At 38.5% G+C, this 22,048-nt stretch overlaps 1 protein-coding gene across 1 annotated transcript in view; it reads left to right on the plus strand.

The window, feature by feature from the left end:
• The first annotated feature begins 450 nt into the window (after positions 1 to 450).
• The window catches only part of tox3 (TOX high mobility group box family member 3), a 46,544-nt gene continuing 24,946 nt past the window's right edge, over positions 451 to 22,048 (plus strand). The window contains exon 1 of the mRNA XM_030766753.1: positions 451 to 552. Coding sequence (XP_030622613.1) covers positions 451 to 552 — 102 coding nt within the window. The remainder of the gene's footprint in view (positions 553 to 22,048) is intronic.

Consider the following 22,048-nt stretch of genomic DNA (forward strand, 5'->3'; position numbering starts at 1 on the left):
CTATGAAAGTGGGTTTATATGGTATTCGTGTTGTACTTTCAAGATTATTTCTTTGTCATCTGCTGTCGCTGAGTAAGGAGCTCTGTGGAGAGTTACGTTCTCACCGGTCGCGTGGCTTCTTTGTGTCCAGCTGCTGGTTTTTGAAGGCATGGTCAAACACAGTGGCTTGGCGCTGAATTAACTAGCCCCGCGGAACTGCCTCGACATCGCACTTACCCTCAGTAAGGTCTCAAAACTATGCCCAGCGACCACTGGCCATAGACGAGGATTATCAAAATTTACCACTTCGCCCTCTCCCCATTCTCCCCCTCCCTGAGCTTATCTACACTGTCCCGGACTGAAGCTCGCCCGTTTTCTCCTTTTCTCGTGCTTGGCGCGCGTGGATTGTAAAAGAAGCGAAAACAAATTGTGCTCGGTTCATTGTACAGCTGCGCTCCACTGAGAAGCATCATGGATGTACGCTTTTATCCGTCTGCTGGAGGGAATTCTATTCCCGGTGACCCACCGAACCTGGATTTTTCCCATTGCTTGGGATACTACAACTACAATAAGGTGAGCAATGTAAGTCCTATCTTGTTTTTCTCGTTGCGCGCTTAGGGTTAAGGCAATATAAGGATGATTTTTGACTTCAGTGCACGGACGCAGTCTTCAGAAAGATCAAATATTGAAAGATAAAACGTTTGTTTTTTTCTCTTGCATGTTCAGTAAAAAAACAAAAAAACAAAACTGGTATGATCGGGCGATTCGGGACGTGCTATTATCTTAGACCTATATTTTGTCGTTGAACAAGTTTAATTTACAGTGCATCAGTTTACCGCCCTTCACACTGCTTAAATGTTTACGTTTGCCAAAGTGTAAGTACCCTACTAAGTTTCATCATTAGTTGCAGGTGCAAGAGCCGAGTGCCAAGAATGGGTTTGCCTTTGTTGTTTCATGTAAATTCCAAACATTATCTCTCAAACTTCAGCCCAGTTTAAATCAGTTAAATATTATCACGGATTGCGGTTTCCCATGTAGTGTCTCCATTACGCTTGTGTTCATTTCTACTTAGCAACTTTCACAAGTCTACTCTTTTGGTCCGATACGTGGAACAGCGCTGTCTGTATCAACCATACGCTGCACAGTGCTCTACAGTGAATTTGCACAGTTCATGAAATGTTGGTTAATCAACCGTATGGTTATTCTAGCCTACAAATCAATAGTTTTAGGACACTGGCAAAGAAGGAGTTGTCAATAGCGCTGCTGATGTTACGGGACAATGAGAGAATTGTGTTGCGGATAGATTAGGGTTGATATGACAGGAATGTTTTTATACGTTCCTCTGAGAGCAGTTGTGTAATTTCGGGTCACACTGTTGTTACATCCCTTTATACTGTGTGTTTTTTTCTTATTCTTCCAAAGTTGCAAAGTTCAACAGCAGAACTTGACGCATACTCCGTATTTTATTCAAGTATTTCACTGTTACCCAGTATCCTTGACAATATTAAGAATCTAACTTTATCTCTTTAAAGTTACAAATCGATACTTTTAAGTCCAGTACCTTTAAATCGAGTCCTGTAGACATTTTGTTTATATAAAGTTAATTGGACTGAACAGGTTTGGTGGAGTTTGTTGTTGATAGAGGACAGATTGTGTGTTTACATAGGCAAGTGACTTGAGAGTAAGCAATTAGACATTTAGACAATAATGTTTATGTAATCTTTTTGGTTTGGTACAAGATCATGTACACACTTGGGTAATAACCGAGGAAGATGAGCTTAGCTTATTTCATTCCCTGTAATAATATGTTTTATGTAATTCTGAAGGTACTGTGTGAGTAAATAAGCAGGTAACATTGAGACAAGTATGTCATTTGGTCAGTTTTCTTCATTTCATGAAGTATACTTGGAGGATAATTTGCAAACAATCAGGAACTGCAAAGGCCTATGTTGGATGATCATTTTGCTAGTTTATTTGTTTTTCTTCTTTTGTGTACACTGTTTTTTTCTCTTTTTATCTCAGTGGCCATTAAATTGAAGTTACAGACAACTGCACACCATCTGATGTGACTTTTCTGTCACTATCTACTTTCTTCAGACATGTCCTACTTTTTGTAATTTTGTGAAACGTAGGCTAGCTCCCCTGAGAGACACACCAGGCTGCTTATGTGGATGATAACCACTCAATATGGCAGTCACATTCTCTGCACAAACTGTAGCAGTGATTCATCATATTCCCAAGACTCTAATGGTCGAAGCAAAAAAGGAACATTGGAGGCTTTTCAGTTTTAGCCCCTCTTCTGGTGTTTTATGGTGGTTTGACACATGATACCCCCAGCTGCAGATCTGAGATCAGTGGTAACAGTGTCCTCATGGTTAAAATGAGAAAAAAAAAAAAACAGTGTTGGGAAATTTTATCATAGCTCTTCTTCCAGGACCAGAAGGTAAGTAGATTGTTCTGTACTGTCTTCAAGAAAACATTGTGGTAGATGGAACAATAAACTAATTCTTTGTCTGGTTCTTTGTTCTTGTTGGGTTGGCCATCTGGAGAAAATATTGAAGACTCAAATGAAAAAGCTTAAAAGATTGACAGTTTTGGACCAGTGCTTTGGTGACTCATTTTTGACTTCTCTAAACTAGGTGTTCCCCCACTTTTAACTGATATTTAATTGCAGTCTCATAGAAATAGTTCCACAGATCATTTCCAGAAGACTGTTTGAACAAACACAACATCATAAAATGCTTTAATAGGATAACATAATATGGAACATTGAATCTTGTACATTATTCAGAGGAAGCAGACTCTGGACTTTACAAGGAATGGTTTGTTTTTCATAGCATAAAGTCGATGTTTTGTTTCTTTCTTATCATTACAGTTCTCTCAAAAATTGCCCCTAGTGTCTTTGGACTATCAGTGGATATCTAAGACATAATCAGTCATTCCTTTTCAGAAGTTTTGACTGAAGATGTAATTCAATTTTAATGACAACAGAGTCAAAAGCACCCAGAAGCACTTTGAAACATCAGAGATTCTTTTAAATCTACAGAAGTATCAAAAACGAATGGCACAAGCTTAATTAGGTGCTGCAGTCAAGATTAATGAAGCTAGTTGTGAATTAGAGATGGGATGTGTCAGGACAGAGCAGAGGAGAGGAGGACTGAATGAACTATCCGAACTGAAATATGATTATATTGTGGATCCAGTACATTAGAAAGGAAATAAGCTGTCATAATCGCACAGCACTTAGACCGGAATTTGAATGAGAAAGTTGAGAAAAGATTCTTCATAAATGAACGCACATTAGATGTTTATTACATTACGCGTATTATTGTATACATATTATTACAGTTTGAGAATGCACTTGAATATATATGTATACCGTGTTCCCTTAATAGCTGTGTATTTTCAGCTTTGGTCTGTGTCATTTCTGTGGAAGTGGCCTATGCATTGCCACACTGTACTTTCCTACTGGACAAACTTAATGAACATATGTTATGAGTGTTAATACATGCCTATAAAGTGGATAGATTTGTATCACTGAAATATCAAAATAAGCATGTGTAAATTTAACATGTAACTTCATTTTAATTGTAATCATGTAGGTTGCAATTGTTTACAGTAGGCCTAGTCCAGTTGTGTCACTGCTTGCTATGTGGTTTTGCTAAGCGCTGTAATTGAAGTTTGAGGTTCAAGAGGAGCGGCCTTTAAGGGAAATGCCAGAAAGTCTTTTTATGTCCATGATTGGTTGGTACTCATAAATTGTGTGCAGGCTTGCACTATACTCTATTTATCTTTGGTAATGACTGCGGTTTGTTCTGAGTCTGTGGTTTATACAGAGAGAACACACATGGTACTCGTCAGTGAAATTTACAAGAAAACTCTTCCACTTCTGAAACGCATGGGTGAACACATGCTTACATTGTATTGGCCATGATGTAAGTTTTTCTTGATTCTTTTTTTTTTTTTTTTTATCTTTTTTTGAAGTTAAAGAGAATTCTTTACATAGCCTTCCTATATATGGGTCATGGGACTCATTGTTGGGCACCCTCTCATTTCTGGGCGTTTTTGTCGAATAATGTTTCTAAACGATAGCAGCTCATTGTTGGGCCTACCCTTGTTAACTTTGTAGAAGTCTTAGAGCCACACCTGTAGGGCCTGCAAGAGCTTCACAAGCATGTTTCTCCTATTAGTGACATGTTTGGTTTAGAATTGAAGTTTTATGAAATGTTAGGTACGATACACAGTTTATAAGAAGGGTTTCATTAGCTCTCGTCGATGTGGTAATCACCCACAGATGTTGCAGATTGAAAGTGTTCAGACTGAGCGCTTGCTGGATATACTTTCACTCAGACAACGTGAGGCTTTGTCTCTGAATGACCATGGGCCTCCTGACAGGATCCTGTCAGAAATACAGAAGACCATAAAAATAAAGATGAAAATCAGGCAGCTAGATAGATAGACAGATAGATAGATTCGTACATATATACATACAATACATACATACACAGATAGATAAATACAAACATACATATAAACATATGTATGTTTATAGGCATGTTTGCCTGGTGAAATTGATAAAGAGCCGATAAATTAAAAACTTGCTAGTCAAAATGTCTGGTAATATGCTCACACAAAACGTAGCTATAACGAAGGCTATCCGTAAACGTGATGTTGCAAGCTGCAAAGACTCGTTGCACACGTTTGATTTCAAGTCAGCAGCAGAGAACTTTGCCGCAGTGAAACAAAGGAAGATAAATAAAATGTTACCTGGTAGCCTATAGGCTACATTTGATGCCATGTAGGCCTAGCCTTTTTTTTTAAAAAGGCTGCAGACGCTACAGGTCACAGACGTTTCGTAATAACCTACATTTTAGCGGCTAATGTTGAGGTTTTGCTCAATCATTAGTCTTTGTTTTGCTTAATCGTTACTGTTCATTAAATAGTCAAACTGATTTGAGGTCGTTGTCATTCTTTCGTCAACCTAGGTGTACATTACATTTGCTTTTGCTTTTGTAACTTAGACTGTTATTGAAATTCTACTGGTTAGTTTGAAGTTTGTAAGTACGTTCTGTAAAATAAATTCTCTCTGGACACCGGACCGGCAAGAAAAAATCCTAGCAGGAACCCTGATACATACAAACATACATACATACATACAGAACATTCTCTCTCTCTCTCTGTGTATATATATACCACACATTCATAGATACATACTTAGTTATTCCTTAAGTTTAAAATGGTCTGTCAAAAGAAGCTGTCATTAAATCATAATAAGGCAGTCCTTTTCAGGTGGGGCACAAAAATAACAATTACGTGTAACGCAAATGGTGAGGCAGCATTTCACCCAGTGATCTTTTTGAATTGAGTTTGGCTTCAGTTTGTTGGTCGTCAGCAGTCCTAAATTCTCTCTCCTTCTCTCTCACTTTCTTTTAATGAATAGCGTCATTCAGTTATGCAAGAATGGACAATTCTCTTTGTGCAACTCTCACCATGGCAACCCTGTTGGACTTTGTGTCGGGAAGTGTGTACCAGCGAGGATTTATCAAAACAGATGGTGTCTGTACAGAGATGACAAATTGCCTCTGAAATACTCCATAGTGAATGGACTAATTGACTCTCTGATTCTAATTTAAAACATATGAAATAGGTAACAAACAAACAAAAACATTTGTCACAAAAGCTGAAATGCACAAGCTCAGCCATTCCGTTTGATTAATCATTCTCTCATTACGTTAGATGTCTTCAGGAAGTCTGTATTCACCTATTAGTTGCTGACGGATGTAGTGGCTGTTTGGTAGAAGCAGATTTTACATCATTGCTCTGCTCACTGTATTATTCCCACATTTCCATGCTGCAATATGGATGTACATCGTGGCGGTATATACCTAAAGAGAGCTCTTGTGTTTTTAAATGTATAGTTATTTGGGGAAATCTCATATTACAATGATCCAAATGGTTTTTGCTTTGTGTTGTTTGTTGGGATAGGCACGGTGAAGCTGCAGCTGCGGTTATTAGAATAGTTTATGGTGACACTCCTCTAAATGCAGCAGTAGGAAAACAAAAGCATGATTGTAGAGGTTTTTTGGATGCTATTGTTTTACGCTTTTATACAGGAAACAAAGGCAAGAGGAAATGATGGGACAGCAATCAGAGATGGTAAATTACACTGTATCCTCTCTCTCTCTCTCTCTCTCTCTCTCTCTCTCTCTGTCTCTCTCTCTCTCTCCCTCTCTCCCTCTCCCTCTCTCTCACTTACAAACACACATACATTAAGTTCCCCCAGGCTATAGAGCTCCATTGTCCTGTGTTAAGGATCAGGAATGCAGGGGTTAAACTCCTCTCTAAACACAATGCCATGTGTTTAGTGTCCACAGTGTCTGCAGCTGGTGCAGTTTCATCACCATTCGAAACATATCCAAACACTACTTTCAGTGAACAGACCCTGACAAGCTGGCTTACTTAACCATTTCCAAAACTTGACTGATGTAGCTAAATCCTATGTCCAGGACTTATATATACATATATACGTGTGTGTGTGTGTGTGTGTGTGTGTGTGAGTATGTATAACCTCAGATACTTGTATAGTGAAGTGAAGTGAATGCTTCTTTTGTGGAAGTTTGTTTGAACCATATACTGTCAAAAATCTCACTTTTTCAGTGAAAGATTTTCTAGAACATTTAACCCCAGGGAGCGAGAGAAGGGAAGGCTTTATTTTTAGTTCGTTCCTTCACAGGCAGCCATAGATAGCATTCTTTGTCTTTACCCTCTCAAAGAGAGTGGTCCTGCAAATTTCCCCCTGCCTTTTTCATACTTGCTTGAAGTCACTCATGAAAAACAGCTGTGAGTACACTGTTATATCAAACACGGTTGATGTTTTGGTCTTGTTTCTGTCTTCTCAACTCTCACTCAAAATGCCCCCTTCATCAGCACCAGTTATGGAACAGCTTCCTTGACAACGCTAGAACAACACTAATAATTGTTACCGTGGAGGTTGTGTCCAGGATGCAGTAATGACAGAATTCCTCTTGCTTACCACTGAAGAGAAAACAAGGCTTTCTCAAGCGTCACAAAGTAATAAAAGAAAAAAAAAAAGAAAACTATGCTCAAATATTACAGATAAACTTAATATTTCTCATGTCATTATCTAAAACCATATCATCAACAAATGTAAATATGCATGTGGAGATTTATGTTACTGTTGCACCCTTCCAATCCTGAGCTCTTAGAATGGTGTAATAATAGTGAGTGCACCCAGCCAGCTGTACCGTATGGCTGTCGCTCTGACCTTCCCATCATGCAACATTCTTATCAGCCTTGTCACATCAGGGAATAAAGAGAAGGAAAAGCAATAAAACGAAGTTCTCCTCTCTCTCTCTCTCTCTCTCTCTCTCTCTCTCTCTCTCTCTCTCTCTCTCTCTCTCTCTACCTCTTTCTTGTTTGTATCGATCCATCTCCCAGATGAACATGCATTGTAATGCGATTGTGCTGCCAGGACAGAAGAGTCACTCAGTTTCAGCAGTAGAAGTAGCATGTTTTTTTTTGTTGGTTTTTTTTCCCTGCTCTGATATTGTTTGAGAGATTGGCTCATATAAAACCAACACACAAATAATGCACTTCACTGGTGTAGCCAAGGCCATTTAAAACATGCTATTGTTGGATTGTAAAAAAAAAACGTTACTATGTCAAGGCCTCTGTGTGTGCCTGTGTTTGTGTGTGACTGAGAGAGAGAGAGAGAGAGAGAGAGAGAGAGAAAGATACTGTTCTTTGCTACACTACTTGCTTGCCCTTTTTCACGTATAAGTGCCAAGCTGATAGATTGATTGACTGTGTTTATGGTGTTGAGTGTGGAAGCTGGTGAATATGTAAATCTTTGACTGACACAGACCATTAGTCAGATCAGGTTTAATAAAGAGTGTCTTTAATCCTAGTGCCCATAAATCCACCACAGTACATTAGCCTCTCTGTCCTCCTTAAATGTGCTATGTGCTGCAGATGTCTTCAGTTTACTGTGTTTATATATATGTGTGTGTGTGTGTGTGTGTGTGTGAGTGAGTATGTGTGCGCATTTCGAAACACAATCTATTGCAATTGGTGATGCTTACTGTTTACTTACTTGTTTATTTTTAAGAAAGAAAGAAAGGAAGGAAGAAAGAAAGAAAAAGAAAGTTTTGTTTTTGCTTTTATTACTTTTGAAAGTGCTGAAGTCTATTAAAGACTCTAAGAAAGAGAGCAGGATGCATGGAGTAAAAAATTGGTGTCACACTGGGTGCTGTGTTTTAGTCATTTGTTGTTGCACAACATTAGTTCCATGGCCTTCTGTTTCTCCGAGCATACCTTGTGTGCATGAGAGAAAGGGGAAAGAGTAGAGAGAGACAAGAGAGAGAAAGAAAGAATGAGAGAGAGAGAGAGAGAGAGAGAGAGAGAGAGATCATTGATCCTGAGTTACTAAATCTGTCATCAAATCTTCCCTTGAGATTTTAGCAAACAAAGGTGTGATGGGCACTCATGGTGGAGGAATGTGGCCCATGCCAAGAGAACGGTGATGGAGAGAGAGTAGGAAAGATAATAGGCTGCTGTTGTCCTGGTGCCAGGAAGGTATTTGGTCTTTTAATCTATCTTCTCTCTTTTGTTACATGAAGCATGAAGATTCAAAAGTCCACAGCACTCCAAATTCCATTAAAAAAAAAAAAAATCTTTCATATTCACTGTTATGAAACAAATGGTTCTCATCTTGGAATTCTTCTCTTTCCTGTATGTTTTTCTGATGACAAGCCCAGGACAGGTAGGGGTGGTTTGTGTACATTTTGCTGTATGTAATTGAACCTTTCTAAAGAGAGTTTGCATATCAAAGATGGAAATTTGCCTAAAATGCAAATGCCTCTAGTTGAAAGGCCAATTAGAACCCCCCCCCCCTTTTTTTTTTTTTTTTTACATTTTTTCTAGATGTTTATCAGTAGATATGTTAACATGAACAGCAGTGTTAAACCTGTGGTCTGTCTGTGTCTGTTTGTGTGACTATATAGCTTACAATACCAATTAACCCCTCTATTTACACTAAACTTTGTTAAGTCATAAGTCATATTTCAATATTATGATGTTCTGAGATACTTTAACAGATTTATAAATATACATTTAATGAGGACATTCTAAAGGAAATCCAAGCAGGTTGTTTTTCTAACTGAAAATCTCCCAAAGCTGAATTATTATGTTTTTAATCTGTCCATAACAATAGTGAAGTCAAGCATGCATCTCAATTACCCATTTCCCCTCATTGGTCTTATGTTTTTCTGAAATTATAATTAGACTAGAAATTGCTCTCTAAGTCCCAGCGACCTTTCACACATCATTAAAGGTATAATGGAACTTACTATATAAAGACATCCATTTACAGTATATTCTAGAAGCCTACAGTTCGCTATGCTGGATTGAAGGTGGCAGAAAGTCTTATCTGGCTTTCTTTAAATTCCACGCACAGATGCAAAACCTATCAGAACTGACTAATGATATTCTGACTCACAGTGACTCGAGAGGTACTGTTTTGACCAATCTCCCCAGATGACTCTGTAACATTTTCCAAAGGAAACAATTAGGAATGATCACATTTTGTGCTACAGTTCTATTAAGTTCAACATTTAAGTATAAACCAATCTGTGTTTTTTTGCCCTTATAAATTATATATATATATATATATATATATATATATATATATATATATATATATATTTTTTTTTTGTAGACCCTCAGTCTTAAATGTTTTATATGTCTTACTTTGTTCTTTATGACTCTGGTATTATGATTCTCTCTGATTTAATTCAAGAAAAAAAGCACTGAATTCCAGATTCGGGGGGTCTTTATCTCTGTAGACTAATGTTTTGTATGGTTGAGTAATTTATTTTGAATATGCGATTTAGATGGTACGGCTGCGATTAAGACGGTATTGTGCTCTATAAAAGGGCACCGTAGCTATAAGGATGCCCATGTTCATTATTCAAATAATACTTCACATATATCACGTCACGTTCCATGACCCGTTAAATGCAGGTATCCACATCAGTTTAAACACTAGACCTTCAATGGGTTGAAAGACTTGGACAACCAAAGGCCTAATTCTGATGACACCTGAGATCCAATGGATTTGATTAAGCAGAAGACAAGGCCATGGAAGTGTTAGTGTGGCAGGATGCAGAATTCAATGGGCCATGTTTGTCAGTCGTCCCAATTTGAGATTCTCATCTGAAGCAGAAAAAAAAAGAATACTTTTGTTTTGTTCTCAGGAATGTTCTTTTTTTATTTTTTCATCACTGTTCTTCTGTTCTGTTTTCTCCTTAACTTTCCCTGAATAGCAACCCCCCCAACGACATCATCTCTCCTTGTTTTGACATTTATTTTCAAAACAATGGAATGGGAAAGGGATGGGAGGTAGGCCCTCAGAGAGAGAGAGAGAGAGATAGAGAGAGAGAGAGAGAGAGAGAGAGGTCTACCTCCTTTACTTAGGCCGGTGTCTAATGTGAAGACAATGAAGTGGCTGATGTTTTCTGTCAGATGATGAGAAATCATAACACGCCTTGATTATTCCGTTAGCTCTTTGTTAGGTTTGGCCGTTGGGCTGCCAGACCATACCCACAATGCACTGCGTCACCAAGTTGTTCCGTATGGCTTGACAATGGCAGCAGGTGTGCAAATAGTCGCAAGGCTCACTGAGCAAAGACTTCAGATAAAGGCTGTAAACATAAGGCCCATTTGAATGTTCAAACAGAGGTCATATTGAAATGAACTACCACGGCTATACAGGTTTATTTCTCAGTCGCACTCGTCCGTAAGGTGGAGACAGCTTGTATATTGATCTTGCAGGCACAATTGTTGATTTGCTGATTTGTTATTTTTATTTTTTTTCTTCTTCTTTTTTTTTTTTTTTAGCCCCACGTCTTCTATTCTGTTCTTCTATTTTTCTTTCTCCATGTCTCTCTGTTCTCTTCTTCTTCTCTCTGGAATTTCCCAATCAGGAAGTTGGTCCTCTGCAGATGGAGTCAGTATTATGTTAATTAGGGAACATGTGTGTTTACCATTGGCCCAGAAAGGTCACTAGCTACAGATATTCTAGATGGTTCCACCCCCAAGCCACACCGTATACTACACACAGCAGCAGAGTAATGTTCAAATCCCTCTAATCCAATTTTACTGAAGCATTAATACTATGGCGTTTAAAGTCATCTTCACTCAATAAATAAACTTTAATAGTCTCCTCAAAGGCGAATATAAATTGGAAAAGCACCATCACTCTTTCCGAAGATTTAATTGGATCCTTTATAGAAGTGCATTAGACTGATAAGAATGAAGTCCTTTGTTTTCCCTGGGAATGTAATTTGCCATAATTTATGTTAAATGAAATGTTAGATCTAATACACATTAGCTCCACAGTAAGAAGTCTCTCTTTGTCTTTTTTTTCTGATGGTTTTCAAATCTTATCCTTGAGAGAATTTTCATTTTCCTCTAATGAAAATACTCTAGTTTCATGTCTTTTTTTTTTTTTTGGCTCTCAAAAAATCTGACTGTACACAATGCAGCCTGCACAGATGATGTTTCACCTGGTTTGTTTGGTACACTTCCCTATTGTCAACTACCTGATTTATCGAAACTGAAAAGTGTCATTCAAAAAATACTTTGTGCATCGTGTTATGCCCTGGGATATATACAATAGTGACGGTGTATAACAGTTCTCTGTTGCTCCAAGGACATTTGGTTTCTGAAGCTGGCAGCTTCCGCTGATGTCTACAGTCCTTTAAATTGTGCTTGACAGAACAACCTCGAGCGATTAATCATTGGACAGGCATGTGGAATGATAGTGTATCATGGCAACAAAAGAGAAAAGAGACTTGTCATACACATGTTTACTGTGTCTAACCGCTTCAGTAACCATGAAATGGTTGTCATGTTTATTTTTTTATAGATATGTTTTCCCCTTTTAATATATAACAAAAAGCGTTCAAGTTCACTCTGGATCATCGCAAATTTTCTCTTACTTTAGCATGTGTTTAGTGCCTTCCCTGCCAGCTACTTTTGGAGAACACAGGGAGACTTGTTCAGTGTTTGATGTTTTAAAAGGAGAAAGCACACACAGGGATTTGGTGAGTATCAAATCCACAGGGAAAGAAAAAGGAAAAAAGGAAAAAAAAAAAAATGTTGAAGCAGCATGAGTCTTTCAAAGCCACCTCACATATGTTTCCTTTCACGGCTGGCCAGGGCTCTGATATTTATTTCATATGCATATTAAAACTGGAAAGTGGTCGCTTTGTAGATGGTTTCCCAAAATTGTACCGTGATTACATTAGGACTGATGTGATATTTGTTAGCCTCTGAAGTACCTTTAACAGAAGAAGAGTCCCCTCATCTGCGTGGCAATTGAATGTTGCGTTTAGGATGTTCTAATAAACGCCCGATTAGGGAAGAACTGCAGCTGGTTACCATCTGGTTCCTAAAAGCACTATTGATTTTGAGGAGGAGGCTTCAGAAATCACCTGGTTGTATCTCCTCACATCCTCCCCCTTATTTAAAACCACTCAGGTGGGAGGTAGTGGTGGCCATTCCCAATTGTTTGAGAATGAAGAAAGAACAAGAGACACTTTACAGGGATTTTTTGTTATTGTAGCAACAATTTTGCCACGTACCATTATATGGCCGATGCCCAGGGTGTTAGCAGTTGGGAACAACTTCCCAGAAATGTCCAAAAGGAGTTCATCTCTAAGATGATTCTTTTTTTTGTGTGTATGTATGTGCCATTACCTGCTATTTGTTAAGCTTATGTAAACACACAGTACATGGCTTCAGTGTTTGCATTGCGAACTTGGAAGATGTTAAATGAAACCATGGCTAAAGCATGTCCAGCATGGTCCTCCTGAAGAAACTGGTTTTAATAAGAGTTTTGATGTCCTGTTCCAAACTGATCTACTTTTTCCCTAAACGGGCAGCAACTTTGACCTTCTCATCATAAGCTTCTCCTCAGCTGTTTCTCCTTTTGGATATCAGTGAAAAATGGAGCTCAAGGCGTCTGTGAGGATCAGGAACCATTTTTTCCCCCTCTCTTTTTCTACCTCTGACTAAGGAGAGACTGAAAGATTAAAGTGTATCAGAGACATTACAGGCTGTTGATTAAAACGGTAGCTCACAGTTAGCCAAGGTTAACCATACATAATGAAACAGTGCGAAAATAATGATACGCTTTGTGCCTTTATGAAATGCTATGATTGTTCCACAGAGCTACTCTGACCTTCAGCGGTCAAACGAGCTAATCGAAGTGAACCCTTTTTTTTTTTTCACTTTCATGAGTTTCTGACACGAGCTTCTACTTCTTTGATATGTATCTCGGAAGATGACTCATATAGTGGATTCTAGTCAATCAGAGGATACTTAGTGTCAGATTTTCAGCTACTGCCAAAAATACGTGGCTCCGTATTTCACTCATGAAGAAAAAAGCAGGACTTTCCATTAATTTATTTAAAAAGAAAATCCTCATTCATCATCTTCTGGTTTAGTTCCAAGGAGAGAAAATGAAGGATGAAAATAGTGATGTCACAGAGGAAGCAATCAAAACTTGTACAAGTCAAATGAATGTACAGTTTCATCTAAGTCAGCTGAACCTCTGCCTTTTCACCGGTGCAGTGTTTGCTTCATTTATTTGAGGTATTAGTTAGGGCTGGGCGATATGGCCAAAAATGTTATCCTGATAAAAAATTTCATATCAGTCGGTATCGATAATTATCACGATAAATGTCAAGTCATGATTTCTCTCAAGTTTAAAGGCTGATTTTTCCTCCTGAGTGAAAGTTGAAGAAACCAGATGGTTAATTGTGATTTTAAACTGTTCTTCATGGTCAGAACATGACAAACACTTGCCATGGAGCGGAACATGTCACAAATCTGAGGTAGAACATTCAAAACAATTACAATGCTAAAATCTTTTTTCAACATCAAAATATACATTATAAGTAAAGTTTAGTAAAATCCTTTTTCAGTCCCTTTTCCTCTGCAAAATAAATATCTTAATAGAAAAATTAAGTGCTGCAGTGTGATATAGCACACATGTAAGATGGCTCCGACTACGAAGTTTTAAAGTGCTTTAAAGGATAATGTCAATAAATAAAACAATAGATAGACAAAGAAATCTCAATCCTGATCAGCATGCCAAACCTTTTGTACAGACGGTTTGAAACACTTTGTAAGTGTTTGCAACACTCATTTGGGACTGTACTTTCTTACTTTCTGAGTGTTCTAACAGGCGATGATCAAACGAGTTTGTGTTATTGCCTGTCTTTGATGTCATGTGTCTTCGACACAGTTTGCAGGGCATGCTGCTCTGTTTTTTGTTGGATCTTAAATTGCCAAAATATCTCCAAACTACTGAAGTTGAATGACCTTTCTTGTTGATGATGTCTTTGTCCTTTGAGCTGGTCATGGGCACTGCTTTTTCTTCAGTGTCACTCATTTCGCTTATTTTGCTTATTCCGCCCAAACTACGGGCCTGTCAGCCACTTTGTCTGTAAATAATACCACGTGCTGGCCTGAATGTATACCTCTCACCGCGCAACCTAACTTGCACAATGCATACCTCTCTCCCTGCGACATGATGGGCAGTTCGTGATTCATTTTGTGCTTGCTATCCAAGCGTGAAAATGAATTCTATCGAACATTTCAGGAATATTAGTTGTATTTCTGTCGAGGAAAATGATATCGCGATAATTATTGTAATCATTTTATCGCCCAGCCCGAGTATTAGCGTACATTCTTCCTGTGTTTTCATGCCGCCATGCTTTTAATGACAGCTTGCTGAGTGGATATTATTTTTTTGAATCAGGCTGCCGTTGCATTTGAGCACTCCTCAAGAAAAAGAGCCAAAGGTGAATTCCTGCGTCATGTCTGACACATCCTGTGCATGTTGAAACCACTTGTCTCCTGCTACAGAGGTCAGCACATGTTCTGGGGCTGCCCACAGTGGCCCAGCTGTGATTCTTGGACAGTAGCTCTTCATAACTGAATCATATGCTTTCTGCTTCGTCCAAGACTCCTGCAACTCAAAGAACCATTGTTTTAGGGCAAAGAAACATTTGAAACTCACCCCAATAAACCTCTTTCATGAGAGAATTCTCCGGCTCAATTTTTTTTTTTTTTTTTTTGCTAGAGCACTGAACTTTATAAAAATCTGTTTACTCAGGATTTCTCCAAAGGCTTTAAGTACCTTTTCAACTAGAGGGAAATTAGTGAGTAATGAAATAAAGCAGGACTAAAAATGACTGAGTGATTACCGTTAATGAGGCAGCGCACTGGAGTGGTGGGAGAGGAAATTTCAGACTTGGTTTGACGTATTACCGTTATAATCCCCTCTGTTCTTGTTCACTTTGGCTCCTTGTAACAAATAAAGAATAATTCCTATTTATCAGTGGTCTCTGTCGTGCTGGGGTTTATTAGCTTGTTATCATGTAGTTTTATCTTTTTGCATTTTTATTTCCTGCACAGGAGGTTACTGAAACTGCATGAAACCATGAGGGACGACGTTTTGTTTTGTAACCCAGGTGCTTCGTTCTGTTTTAGAATGGAAAAAAAAATGGAGCGAGAAAGAGCTATTTCCCTATTGTAATCAGTGTACTGTGCACTGACTGTAAAAATAAGCTGCAGGATTGTGGGTAATGTGTAGGATGTAGCTTAAACAATGGGCACATTATACCAACAGCAATATTAGGGAAAGCATGACTACAGGGTATGTGGTGTTTGTTTAACGGTGGCGTTTTCAGTCTGTGCCCACTGAAATTTTTGCTGTAGATGTGCACCTATCTGTTTAATCTTTGTATCTGGATTGAGGAATAATAGCAATTGTTAAAACTATATTAACAGTTTTACAGTGCTAACCTCATTGTGTCTGATAAGCCAGTGTTTTTGTTTTTGTTTTTTTTTCTTCTCTCATGTTGTTGCTAAATTTGTTTACTTAAACAGATGTGAAGGCCAGTTACTCTTATGTTGGAGAGCAGAATTTGCTAATCTCTTTAAAGGCTAAGGGGATGACTCAAGAGAGTCACGTTATTTGGAATAATTCACAAGTGCACATGCTCTAACATTAGTGGGCTGCAGTTGGATGGCCACAAGGTTGAGAGCTAATTAGTGTTTTAAAAGCCTATCAGTTCCGTATGATTGCTGCTGCTGTCACCGCTGTCTAAATGGCATTTATTCCGTACGCCGTGAAAGTTGCCTTCCTTGCTACCAGAAGCTTGTAGATGGCAAATTATTGTCATTTTAATTGTGTGTAGGTGGAGATTGGAAATAATGGGGCATATTTGTGTTCAGTCTGCTGTTTTTTATTACATTTTGCAGAAAAACATGGTTATCGGGAGTTAATTAACAAATATGAATAATTGCTTTATGAACATATTCATCACTGGATGCCCCACAACAGGCAAGCCCTGAGCACTGAAAACAAAATGGCGCATAAATCAAAGTGGTTTTCTTTGCCAATGTGGACCCCTTGGGAGGCACCTTGGTGCTTAATTAAAATCTAGAAGGATCTTGTTTTGAGTGTAGGTGAGCAAGCTCTGAATAACAATGACAAATTATGCCCCAGAGCCCTTGCTGTATGTTTTGGAACGTGAAAAACGTTATATCCTATTTCTAAAAGTTAATAAAGGCCAATCATATGGGAATCGTTTCTAAAGGCCCTGCTGCACTTGGAGTGTGGTGGTTGAGATTGATGCTATTATTACCATTACAGACCAAAATTCTGCCTAAACAAGGTTGGTATGTTAAATTCATGATTACCCAGATGGGATTACATGGGGGTTTATGGTTTGTAGGAGACTATTTATGATATTTTTCTTGCTGCTGCAAAGTGAATAGGCCAATATTGCATTCCACTGGCATCCTTCTATTCACTGATGCTTATAACAGCAAAATGACACCAAATGACTTCTGGTCATCATGTGTAATCTGTAATATTATTGAACTTTATCTGTAATATTATTACATTTGATTTGAGGTCAAGGGTGTTAAGGCAATAAAACGTAAACCCATGTCTGAAACATTCCTGTTTTTTTTTTTATTTATTATTATTATAATTTTTTCACTTCTGTGAATTCAGGAACAGCCAGTATTTATCATTAAGATAGAGACTTGCTCAAGTGGAGCTGAATACCATTCCTGATTGGCTGATTACCATCATTCAGGGATCCATTCTATACCACATGACACTGATGGCTCCATTTTCTTGCATTAACCATGGAACTCGTTTACATGGAATAGGAGGAGAAGGGAGGAGGTATATTAAACATTTTTCACCCTGTATTAGGAATGATTATGATGTCTGACTACAGTGGGAGGAACCGGATTGGTGTAATACAAGAACATAAACTATATTTAAGGCACTGACTCACCAGGGAGTAGCCAAGACTACTGCTGTGGACATATACAGGAGATAAAGGAAAAGACAGCCTGTCTAGGTAGGCTCCAGAGCCCATCTGGCTGTCTTTTCTGTACCATGCCTTTATAAAAATAGTAATCCATGTATACCCTTTCAGCACAAATGCTACTAGTTCAATATTAAATGAAAATATCAGTGGGAAAGGGTTTTGTTCTGAATATTATTTCTGCATAAGGTATATCTTGAGAGAGCAAATGGCATGCAAGTTGTTATTTTATGATAAATTCAGGAAAACACTCTAGAACATTGAAAACTACACTGAACAGGAGTCATGTAGTTCTAAGTGCATACTAGTTCTGAAAAGAGATCTTCTCTGTGCCAAGGTCAGGTCTTCTATTGAAACCAAAATTAGCGACATGGAAATGTTCAGCTAATGAGAAGAAAAACAGGCGCTCAGCTGAGGACATTTCACTGAAGATATTTTTGCCTTTTATTTCTGACAGTCAGCTTGTGTGTCTGAACCAAACAACTTCCTTAGTTCTGAGAGCTTGAAACGCTGCTTACACTTTCCTTGATTAAACAACACAGAAAACTCAGTCAATACTGCCAGCTAATTGAGTCGATCTCTTTAGCCAAGCTGAATGGGGAGATTAATTTTCCCTACGTGTCCACTGAATCTCTCTCGCTCTGTCTTCAGGCTAAATTGGCTGATGCCAGAGTGACAGGATCTTTTTAGCATTTACCGAGCTCAGCTAAAAGATTTTTACAGGAAATTCCTACCCCCCCCCCCCCCCCCCCCCCAACACACACACACACACACACACACACACAACCCCCTCAGCTGAAATGCTGCACATATTACAGAAACATTGAGGTTTTAAAGGGTCTTGTTCACCATGTGTCTTAGCAAACAGATCTTTTTTTTTTTTTTTTTTTGCGCGGCTGCAGTTGCAAATACGTTGCAGCTCCCTGCAGACATCCAGTGTGAAGCAGTCGTTGAGAAAAGGGTCAAACGCAGATCTAATGAAGATGAATGAAGGGGGAGGGTGCTACACGTGTTGGGAAAGGTGCCTCTGTAGTAGAATGTATAGTGGACCTTTTTTTTTTTTCTTTCCCTCCCATTTATTTTTGTGCACTGGCACGCAGTACGTTTGCCATTCGCCTCAGACAAAAAGAGGAGGTCAAGACTTAAAACACAGAGCGTGTCAGTGACTCTTCAATTCTTTCCCGTTAAAATGGGTAAAACTGCACTATGGGAGTGCAGTAACAAAATGGAGACTAGAATCACTGCTCCCCTTTTTTTTTTTTTTTACACACTGTGACTTTTTTCACCACTGTATTACTGAAAATTCAGGACCGCAACAGAACACACACATAAAAAAAAAAAAGTATCCTAGAGGCTGTTATTCTCATGCTCTCAGAGGTAAGGATTTTCCTGCCCAGCTGCCTTCATTTTTGAGGTTTTCAAATACTTTCTTCTAACTGCGCACACCTGCTTTGCAGTCAGTGAGAGGCCGATTATAATTCATGGTTACAGTAACAGATCTTGTGGTTCAATTTGTCTAAATACAATTAGCTACGTGAAATTCCGCGCCGAATTTATGCTCAGCCTTTTTATTCCGTACTTAATCTTTCCCTTCTGCCAAAACCTTTTTTTTCTTTTAGTTTAACAAAACACAATGTTTCTCCAAAAAGAATATTCCTTGCAAAAAATTTGACATGTTGAAGAGACTTTGTTATGATCAATGTTTGAAGTTCAGAAATATCTTGCATGAAAACAAGGTCAGGGATCCTCAGAGGAGAAGCGACTGTTGAACTGCAGTTATACACCATTGAATTATTGCAGATTTTATTTCATCTGCACCACGGGGAGAAAAGCCAAAGAATGGCTGCCATTGCTCATGAAAGATCACGTGCCGAGTTGATGTCTGCTCAGAAAGAGACTAGAAACGCATGTGATTCTGATGTGATTAGTATGGGCGTGAGTGGCGACTGGATGGTTTGTTCAGTGTTATCCATCAAGAATCAAATCTTAAAATGGATGTTTTACTCTTACTTGCTGTATACACACACACACACACATACACACATACACACACAGACAAAGAGATACACACACACACACACAAACATACTGTGTACACAAGCATCCTTCCTCCCCCTTCATACTGACATCTTCTCTCTCTAAGCTGAGCTCTTTGCCTCTGAAAAAAAAAGAGAAATCCTTTAAAAACATGGCGTAGCTCCATAATTCCTTAGACTGTCATATTTCAGATGCCTTTGATCTTTGTGCAGTCTTGCTGTGTTGTGGAATGGAATAATTTTCCCGGTATCCGAATGAATCCTTAGGACTCCTTTGTTCCGGGGCTTTCTAAATGTCAGTATAATGATAGGAAATGAATAGCGAAGATTAGTTATTGTAATTTTTCAACACTGGTATCATAATCTTACTCTTCTTTTGAAATGTAAAATGTTTCAAATGACACGTCAGGTGTAAATAGAGTGAGGAAGTGGAACAGAGCACTCAGTGAGGATTGTTCTTGTCAAAAGGAAAACAAGTTGCTGTGAATGTTAAAAGCATCAGCCCTATTATTGAGTTTTCAGGACTGTTTTTTTTTTTCTTCTTCTTTTTTTTTTCTTTTTTTTTTTTTTTTTACTGGAAGTTGTCAGTCAAACATGAATAGAAGGTAATTGATATGAATTTCCTGCCTGAAATAGCTGGTTGTTTGGAATGTCTGAGAGAACAAGCAGCTGCCTCTAATACCTGAAATGTCAAAATAAAGCACGTATTACAAGAAAATAAGCACTCTTAATACATGTATGTGTGGCACCGTATGTGTGTGTGTGAGTTTTTTCCTGACTCTTAATGCAGTAACGTAAATTACCACAAATACATGGTTGTTGTATCCAACTAAAAAGAAAACACTCTTTATCCCTGCATTTTCACAAATTTAGCTAATTTTCCCTGTTAATCTTTTCCAACCTGTTGATAGTTAGTTTTCAGACACATTTCTGGAGGTCTGCCCAGCTGTATTTGCAGGAGGACCCCTGTCAGTAGCACCAAGCAACGCAGCCACAAATTGGAATGTGGCACTGTTCCGGGAAGAGAGCCAAGATTTAAATTAGACAATAACCTCTGCTCTCGAATAGTGCCTCTCTTCTCCAGCGCCAGGCTGATCCATTTGTTTAATACAGTCAGGCCTGAACACTATAATGGACTGATATATGAGTCACCGCTCAGCAGTTTGTGTTTCTTAGATTTATAGAGAGAGATATACTGAACAACTGGTCAGGGGTGTTCTTATGCTAGTCTTATCCAGAAAAAAAAAAAAGAATGAATGAATGGAGGGAATATTGTCTGTAAAAAAAAAAAAAAAGACTAGATTCTGCTAGATTCTACCACACCATCCTGCTGCTATATCCTGGGAAAAATGCGAAGCTTGTATGCGGTTGCTGTTGCAGTTATATCCACTGATGTGGAATGAATAATAATAATAATAAAGAAAAGGTGCAGAATAGCCACGAATATAATAATAATAATAATATGGAGACTGTGGAGTGTGAAATGGGAGCGCAATATGTTGGCTGAGGCTTGACGTGGACCTTGAGAAAGGTGTGTTTAGAACTGTGTATCGTAAGGCAGTTAACTGTGCTCGTGATGGATCATTAAGATGGTCCGTATTAAAGAACATTAGTACTGGTTTTGATTTTGGAGTGTTTTTAGTTTTAGGCCTATTCATTTGTTTAGTTACATGGTAGTATTATTTGGCACTGTGCTGAGAAAAGTAGATAAAGCAAAGTCCCTGAGAGACATTACAGGTGTTCACTTGGTTCAATTATTCATTTACTCAGTTGAAGTCCCTCTTCAAACTGTGCTTACAGGTGACAAATTTCATTGGTTTTGATTCTCGGGGCATTCATTTTCCCCATTCGGCAGGTTGACTTTGTATACAGTAACCTAAACTGAAAACTATTTGCTTTTTTTTTTCCCCCTGATCGTCATTGGCCTCTATTGAAGGCTACATTTGAGAGTAATGATTTCTGTAGCTGGCTGGAGCTCTGTGTCTTTACTGCCAAGCAAAAGGGTAGCAGAACATTTTCTGTAGATGCTATCTGTAATGTAGGTTTATGTTTATTCTCAAGGGTGCACACACACCTGTCAGGAATAAGTACGATAGTACCACCATCAATCTCTGAACCAGTCTCACTGTTCAAAATTCGTCCTGTCATCCGAATGAGTGATGTGTGTCAGCTGAAGAAGAGAGAGTCTATGAGCTGTCCTCTTCTTCCTTGACATCGTGTTTCTGCTCAATTCAAAAACATGGACCGTGTTCAGATCCAGTCTTTCAGCTTCAGGCATGCATTACCACACACACACACACACACACACACACACACAAACATGGGCACATTTTCAGTCTGTACCATATAGACGTCTAGTGCATTTAGTGTCAAGTCTCTCCGTTGAGACAAAAAACAGAACACCTTTAAACCCTCTCAAAATAGTTCTGTCCTAATCCTTCAAATTAGTCTTTCAAGGTAGTCCAATCCTACTTCCTCAGACTAGTCTTATCTTTGGATCCATTCTCAGAGATATGCGTGGTTGTGTTTTGTACTATTGTGGGAACCCAGTGTTGTATTTCTGAAGACCTATCCCATGCCTAAGCCCTCTTT

The sequence above is a fragment of the Chanos chanos genome, chromosome 2 (genome assembly GCF_902362185.1).
Source record: "Chanos chanos chromosome 2, fChaCha1.1, whole genome shotgun sequence".
In the NCBI taxonomy this organism is placed as follows: Eukaryota; Metazoa; Chordata; class Actinopteri; order Gonorynchiformes; family Chanidae; genus Chanos; species Chanos chanos.